The sequence below is a fragment of the Orycteropus afer genome, unplaced genomic scaffold, assembly GCF_000298275.1.
Source record: "Orycteropus afer afer isolate SDZICR_OR568_19922 unplaced genomic scaffold, OryAfe1.0 scaffold00029, whole genome shotgun sequence".
NCBI classification, from domain to species: Eukaryota; Metazoa; Chordata; class Mammalia; order Tubulidentata; family Orycteropodidae; genus Orycteropus; species Orycteropus afer.
This window is the reverse complement of record NW_006921616.1, coordinates 4,937,445-4,945,592: the sequence shown is the minus strand read 5'-3', so window position 1 is coordinate 4,945,592 and position 8,148 is coordinate 4,937,445. Positions and strand designations below refer to the sequence as shown.

Below are 8,148 nucleotides of genomic sequence, written 5' to 3'. Positions count from 1 at the left end.
AAGTAGGATTGCCCAACCTTCCTTCCAAGGAGTGGCTGGTGGGTTTGAACCGCCAGCCTTCTGGTTAGCAGTCAAGTGCCTTAGGCACTATGCTACCAGATTATATATGTGGCTCATATTTGTGGCTTGAATTACACTTCTACTGGATTGTGCTTGTCTAGAGTATATATCTGGGGTGTAGGTTGTACACATCTTCAACTGTAGTAGATATTATCAAATTGTTTTTATCACAATATTTATTCCTTTTAGCAGTGAGTGTAGGCCCATTTTATACAGTTGTCCAGAGAGAATGGGACCTGTAGTACTGTGGGTATCTATCTATCTATCATCTATATATCTGATCTATGTTTTGTTTTAGGTATCTTGCTACTGATTTCTAACTTAAGAGTGTGTGGTAAAGAATATATCCTGTAAGGTACTGATTCTTTGAAATTTATTAACATTTGCTGGATGACCTAGTATTTGACCAATTTTCATAAATATTCTCTGCCTGGTTAAGGAGAAACTATATTTTCTTATTATTCCTTATAGGCTTCCATATACCACTTAGAGCATACTACTTTATTTTTTGTTCAAGTTTTCTATATCCCTTTAAATAATCTTGTCACCTTGATTTATCAATTGTGGGGAAGAGGTTGAAAACCTCCTACCTTGATGGTTGGTTTAATTACTTCTTTTTACAGTTCTGCCAAATTTCACTGAGTCTGTTTTGAGTCCATGTTATTTGGTGCATTAATTTTTAAAATGTTATATCTTTCTGGTGAATTAAATAATTTATTAAATCATATGAGTAACGTTTTATGCTTTAAAATTTTGTGTCACATTTAAATATAGCTATGTAAACTTTCTTTGAATTGATGTTTTTCTGGTATATCTATTTCTTTTATTTTTAACCCTTTAGTGTTTTAATCTTTGAATACACATTTTAAATATTTAATTTTAAAAAATCTTGCTGAGAACCTATCTTTTAACCAGAAAGTTTAGTCCATTTACACATATTCTGACTACTGATATGTTTAGAATGATCTCCATTACATTATTTGGGGTTTTCTGTTTATTCCTTCCTTATTTTGAATTGGTACATATATTTTCTTTTAATAACCATTCCTCAAATTTTATTAATTTGAAACTCAAGCATTCTATATATTTTTAGTAGTTACCCAGAGCATTTGAATGAACTAACATGTGTCACAAAGAATAAGTTTAGTTAATAGCTCTCTCTTTCATCTAAATAATACACTAATCTTAGAACATTTGGATTTCAATAACTCTCTTCCCTTGTTATATTATTGTTAGCCAATATTTTGCTTGTATCTTACCACTTTATTATTTCAAAACTAGACATTATCATTATCGTCTTGTGGGATTGTATTTGTTTAGATTTAACCACACGTTTACTGCTTTTCTTTGTAACCATACCCTTTTGCACTTAGATTTTCCTTTTGGGATCATTAAACTTCTTTCTTTGGAGTTCTGGTAGCATAGTGCCTAAGGCACTTGACTGGTAACCAGAAGGCTGGCGGTTCAACCCCACCAGCCATTCCTCGGAAGGAAGGTTGGGCAATCTACTTCCATAGTGATACCGCCTCAGAAATCAAAGGAGGAGTCACTACGAGTCAGGTCCGACTCCACAGCACGTAACAACAACAACAAACTTCTTCCTGTAATACATTTTTTGGAAGTTTCTTCAGTAAGGATTTATATGTAGTAAGTGCTGTTGAGTTCTGTGTGTCTTTGTTCTTGAATGAATATTTAGCTATGTATTGAATTCTAGTTTCATATTTTTTCTCAACCCTTTGAAAATGCTATTTCACATCTGCTTCTATTGTTGCTGTTGAGAAGTCAGTTTTATTGTCATCTTTCAGTAGGTGATCTATCTCTGACTATATTGAACTTTTCCACTTTTTCTGTTCCTGGAGTTTTCTTCAATATATATAGGTATTGATTTCTTTGAGTTATCATAAATTTTATTTACTGTGCTTTCTTGTTGTTGCTTGTTGTTGTTATGTGCCTTCAAGTCAGACCTGACTCATAGTGATCTCTCCTTGGGTTTCTGAGGCAGTATCACTACAGAAGTAGATTGCTCCATCTTCCTTGTGAGGAGTGGCTGGTGGGTTTGAACCGCCAGACTTCTGGTTAGCAGTCAAGTGCCTTAGTCACTACTCTACCAGCCTGAACATGAAAATTCATAGGTTTCATCAATTCTGGAAAATTCTCAGTCACTTATTTTTTTGGTAATCCATTCTCCCATTCTTTCTTCCTTGCCTTTTGGAAGGATAGCAGAATTTTTGTTTTATCTTCCAGATTTGTTCACCTGTCTTACATATTTTTTTCATTAATTTTTATTTTTATGCTTCATTCTAGAAAATTTGTTCAGCTTGATCTTTAGTCCACTAAATTGGGAGTGCCTAATCTGCTGTTTAACCCATCTACTGATTTTTTAAATTTCAGTGCTTATATTAATTCATATCTAGAAGATTTAGCTGATTCTTAAATCTACCTGATAATAGTTGGCATTGTCAGTAATCTCTTGTTCCTTAATCATATGTTCAACATCATGATTTTTTTCCCAGTTAACATTTTGCTTTTAAAGTGTGATACAGATAATACTAACATTTAAATCCCTTGTAGACATAATATGAATGTTTACTATTTTTTTTTTTTTTTCTGATTCTTAATATGGAGTTTGTTTTCTCATGTTGGTGATTTGGGAGTATGAGCTCATATTTGGCTGATAATCTATGGAACTCCAGTGAAGCTTGGGCTGTGCTTACCTTTCTAATGAAGAGAGTTTATTTCTGAAATAAGATCCTAGAGGATTACCAGTCCAGGGCTACTTCAAATTAATTTCCTAGCTTGGAGTGTCTCAAGCCACAGAAGTAGTATAAACCCCAAACTTGTTGGTCTACAGGTCTGTCTTTCTTCCCCCATTTGTAAGTCAACTGGTGGCATAGTGGCTAAGGCACTTGACTGCTAACCAGAAGGCTGGCGGTTCAAACCCACCAGCCACTCCTCGGAAGGATGTTTGGGCAATCTACTTCTGTAGTGATATGGCCTCGGAAACCCAAGGAGGGGTTGCTATGAGTTGGATCTGACTCGACGGCAGTGAGTTTGGTTTTTTGGTTTGGTCAGTCACAACTGGCCCAATGGAAAAATAGTCCCACCATATCCTTCTCTTTTTAACAGTCTGCTATGATCCAAAGGCCCCCATACTTTGATCTGCACACAACCTATCCCAGTCAACCTGAGTGGTCATTGAATTACCACCAGCCATTCAAAGCTCACAGTTGCAAAGAGGTAGCTTAAAGGTCAGATTCACCCTCAGGTATTTTATGAGAACAGCACTCTTTTATAGTTTGAATCTGAATGTCATTAAATGTTTATAAATTATTCAGAAAATTAAGTGAATATCTATTATATGCCAAGCACTACTGTAGGCATTGGGGAACCAGGAGGAAATAAAGATATAAAACAAACAAGCAAACAAAACCCTCTCATAATCTACAGGAAGAAGGCCTTGCTGTTGTCAGGTGCAGTCAGGAATAGTATGCTCAGTTCAAAACTAAGATGACTCTTCCTTGTACCCCATGTGAAAGAAGCCCCAGCCTGTCCTGAGACATCACTCAACAGTCAGCGGGATGGCATTCCTCTCTGTTCCTGGGAAGTGATTGGGGTCAGCTGGGTCAGTCATAGAGCACTTCTGAGTCCTTAGTCAGGAAACGTATGGATCTTACAGTAGTGCGTCCCAAAAGAGTTCATGTGGATTTTTCCCAGAGATGGTGACAAATCTTTCTTCATCCCAAAATGTAGCACTAAGAGATGTCCATTTCCATAGCAGGAGTCACTTTTCTAATCCATTGTTTAGAACAGAAATTTCCAAGCTCTAGAGTGGAAAAAAGGAACTCTGGTGGCCCTGTGCATAAAGCATTTGACGGCTAACCAGAAAGTTGGCAGTTCAAACCTACCAGCCGCTCTATGGAAGGAAGATGGAGCAATCCACTTCCACCAGGATTTACTGCCACAGAAACCCAATGGGGGTCGCTATGAGTTGGAATCTGCTGGATGGCAATGAGTTTTTTTTTTAGTTTAGAGTGGATGAATCACCTGGGGAAGCCTTACATTTCTTGAGTGCTGAGAGTCTTGTGAGGAGCTATAAACAAAGCCTATGAAACATTTGGAGGGCAATTATGTGTGAGATCAAAACCATGACATGAGTCAGAGACGCAAGGTCTGTGGTGTGGGCAGGCAGAGAGGACTTCTTTGTGGAGTTAAGTTTGCTCATGGTTTCCACAATCCCCATGATTGTGTAATGATGCCTGACATCGAGGGGTCACACTGAGACTGCCAAACTGAAGTTTGTAGGCCTGGCAGCCATGTCTATTTGGGAAGAATCCAAGCTTTTTTTGGTCAAGATAACTCATTGCATTTCTGTTCTGATTTTGAAGACTGAGAATACAGAAGAGATACACCACCAATTCCAAAAGTTTTTGACGGAAATAAAGAAACCCACTAATGATTATGAGCTGAGCATAAACAACAGGTTGTTTGGAGAGAAGACATACCTCTTCCTTCAGGTAAATTTTGCTGTATCCACCATGTCTGTGAGCTATATTCGAGAATGATCCATTTAAGACTGAGGGTCCTGGAGGCATGCTGCCCACATTAGCCACCCAACTTTGCCCCCATCAAGGGTGTTCTCTCTCTGTTGCTTTTAGAACATTTAACAGTGTCTTTTCTGATTCAGACTTCTGCTTTAGCCTTAAAAAATATCATTTAAAAGATGTTCAGATAGTACTCAAGGTAATGTGCTCAGAGTCTAAGACCTCTGCTTATGACATTCACCATTCTGATATAAAACATTATTTAGGGATATTGGCAATGGAGAATTTGGCTTTTCAACTTCTTTCTCTTCTTTCCCTGTTTCTCATAAAGAAATACTTAGATTATGTTGAAAAATATTACCATGCTGCTCTGGAACCTGTTGATTTTGTGAATGCAGCTGATGAAAGCAAAAAGAAGATTAATTCCTGGGTGGAAAGACAAATGAACGGTAGAGTATGAGTGCATCATTCATTATAAAAACACTTAAGGACCTGCTGCATGCATGCAACCCTGTGATGCTGCATGGGATTCCATGGAGAAGAGCTTGGGAGGGGGCTTGAGATGGGTTGCAGGGTGGGAAAGGTAGGGCTGGGTGAGGTGGGGGAGGGCATCTCAGATGGTTTGGTGGAATGGTATGAGCGAACGTGGAGAGAACCAAGGGGAGTCAGGGAGCGGATCACAGGAAGCCAACCACATGGGAACAGCAGAATGCTCTTTGCACATGACCGTGAGCCATACTATCTTTGTGTCTACTGGATCTTGGCTCAGACCTGTATTGGGTTTACATTCTTTCCTTTGCATCAGAGCCTTTCTTTTTTGAATGTAGGACCCTCAGTGGAAATGTTTCTTTTCCCTTTTTTCCGTGGGAAACATGCAGCTTTCCCATTAAGACTGTGTGCTACCTGCAGCTACTTGCTACCTGCACCTGAAGCCCCTGGACCTCATTTTCACATGAACGGCATTCAAGGATATACTTTTCATCCTCACTCACAGCAGAGAGCTTGACAGAGTCCCCATCCCACCTTCCCCTCCCTGACCCCGAGTCTGACCCAAGCACTCAAGAAATACGTGAGAGGAATGTGAACATGGCGATGCACTGTTGGGAGCAAGAGTTGAGAGTTTAGTGTCTGAGTTTCAGATTACATTTTTTATTTTAGTTGTCATGGAACCCTCTGTTATTTCAGAGTGAACTATTTTTTTCTGCTTACTCTCAAAAAAACCCCCCAAAAAACCAAAAAACAAACCAAACTAACTCACTGCCGTCGAGTCGGTTTCGACTCATAGCGACCCCTCTTTGGGTTTCAGAGGCAGTATCACTACGGAAGTTGATTGCCCCACCTTCCTTCTGAGGAGTGGCTGGTGGGTTTGAACCACCAGCCTTCTGGTCAGCAGTCATATGTCTTAGGCACTGCACCACCAAAGCTCCCTAAGGGCAAGAAAATGAAAAGAAGTAGAAAAATGAGAGTCTATCCAACAGTTGAGTGAAGGTGGTATTCTTTAGTATTTAGTGTGTGATGGGCTGAAGTCACCTACATATTAAAGTCAGCTCCTTTTCCAATAAAATAAATAATCTCTAAATATCTGGTTGTAACTGGAATGGGCAGTGATAATAATAATAATTAACACTTGTGAGTGCTTATTAGGAAGCTGTGGTGGCACAGTGGGTAAGGCATTTTGCTGCTAACCAGAATGTCCGTAGTTCAAACCTACACGGTGTTCAGTGGGAGGAAGTTAAGGCAATCTACTATAAAGATTTACAACCTTGGAAACCATGTGGGGGTCAGTATGAGTCAGAATTGACTTGACAGCTGTGAGTTATTTGGTTTGGGTACTTATGTGCCAGGTAGGGTTGTACGTGCTTTACACGGATTGAGTCATTTATCCCTTTCATCAACTCTATGAAGCAGGTTTTGTTCCTACTTTACAGACATGAAAACTAAGGCACAGAGAGCTTAAATACCTGGCCCAGAATTCCTCATCTGTTAAAAGGCACAATTGGGTGCTACCAGAGGCAGTCTGACCTCAGAGCCCCAACTCTTAACTATCACATCTTCTGCCCTCATTGGGGTAAATAACTGATGGACAGACTTCTCTACAGATTCTACCAGCAGCTCCTTGGCTGGGTTTTTAGTGATCAGTTAAGCCCATCTGCCTCATGTCTGCCATGCATATCTCCGATCATCTTGAAGACTGCTAAACCATTTTTCTTTTTTGTTGTTGTTCATTTGTAGGAAAAATCAAGGACCTGTTTCCAGATGGTTCACTTAACAGCTCCACCAGGCTGGTGCTGGTGAACACAGTTTATTTTAAAGGGCAATGGGACAGGGAATTTAAGAAAGAAAATACCAAGGAGGAGAAGTTTTGGCTGAACAAGGTTTGATCCTTCTTTATTTCATTGATGTGGTTACACACAGAATGTAAAAGCTAAACCCATGCAGTTGTTAGTTGCTGTTGATTCAGCCCCCGACTCATGCAGGGAATGCTACCTGGTCATGTGCCGCCCCATGATTGGCTGGGGATTGAGCCATTGTGAGCGTAGAAGGTTTTCATTGGCTGATTTGCAGAACTAGATGCCAGCCTTTCTTCCCAGTTGTTCTTAGTCTGGAAGCGTGCTGAACCCTGTTCAGAATCGTAGCAACAGGTAAATCTCCGCTTACAGACGGGCAGGGGCTGCACAGGGGATGCATTGGCCAGGAACTCAGCCGAATCTCTAGCATGGAGGATGAGTATTCCACCACTGAACTGCCACTCCGATTAAAAAAGAAAAAGAAAAGTACCACAATAGCTCAAAACTACAGAAATGTATGGTGGCAGGGCATCTGACTGCTAACCAGAGGCTGGCGGTTCAAACCCACCGGCCAGTCCTCGGCAGGAAGATTGGGTAATCTACTTCCGTAGAGATACTGCCTCAGAAACCCACAGAGAGGTCGCTGTGAGTCAGAATCGACTCCACAGCAGGGAGTTTTTGGTGGCTAATTCTTGGGGATCTTACCTTTGGCGTGATTTTAGCTAACTGATTTTGGTGATCACCTGCCTCTGTGACTTGCCCTGTTTGTGTGTTGCAGAGCATGAGTAAGCCAGTGCTGATGATGAAGCAGCTGCGTTCCTTTAGCTTCACCTTCCTGGAGGACTTGCAGGCCAAAGTTCTGGGGATCCCATATAAAAACAATGACTTATGCATGTTCGTGCTGCTGCCGAACGACATCGACGGTCTGGAGAAGGTGAGAACTCAGTCTCCGCAGGCTTGCTTTTTACTCCTGAGGCTTTGAGTTGCAACACATGTGCTGCATGAGCCTGGAAACAGGTCTTCCACGTGGCGCTGGTGCCTGACAGCGCCAAGTGGAAAATACTCCCACAGTCTAGCAGCTGCAGGCGGAAATCCAAACAGGAGCACGGCAGGGTATCAGGCTCACTGAGAAGAGCAAGACCAAAATATTTTGAGACAAGCTGACATGGATATTTAAGATCATACACGACTTCTAAGGAGCTCTGGTAGCATAGTGGCTAAAGCACTTGACTGCTAACCAGAAGGCTGGCGGTTCAAAC

General features: G+C 40.7%; 1 protein-coding gene across 1 annotated transcript in view; it reads left to right on the top strand.

Annotated features, from left to right (window-relative positions):
* LOC103192512 (serpin B13) overlaps nt 1-8,148 on the top strand; it is an 18,981-nt gene that overhangs the window by 8,063 nt on the left and 2,770 nt on the right. The window contains exons 3-6 of the mRNA XM_042780238.1: nt 4,446-4,574; nt 4,933-5,050; nt 6,834-6,976; nt 7,668-7,823. Of these exons, the coding sequence (XP_042636172.1) occupies nt 4,446-4,574; nt 4,933-5,050; nt 6,834-6,976; nt 7,668-7,823 (546 nt within the window). The remainder of the gene's footprint in view (nt 1-4,445; nt 4,575-4,932; nt 5,051-6,833; nt 6,977-7,667; nt 7,824-8,148) is intronic.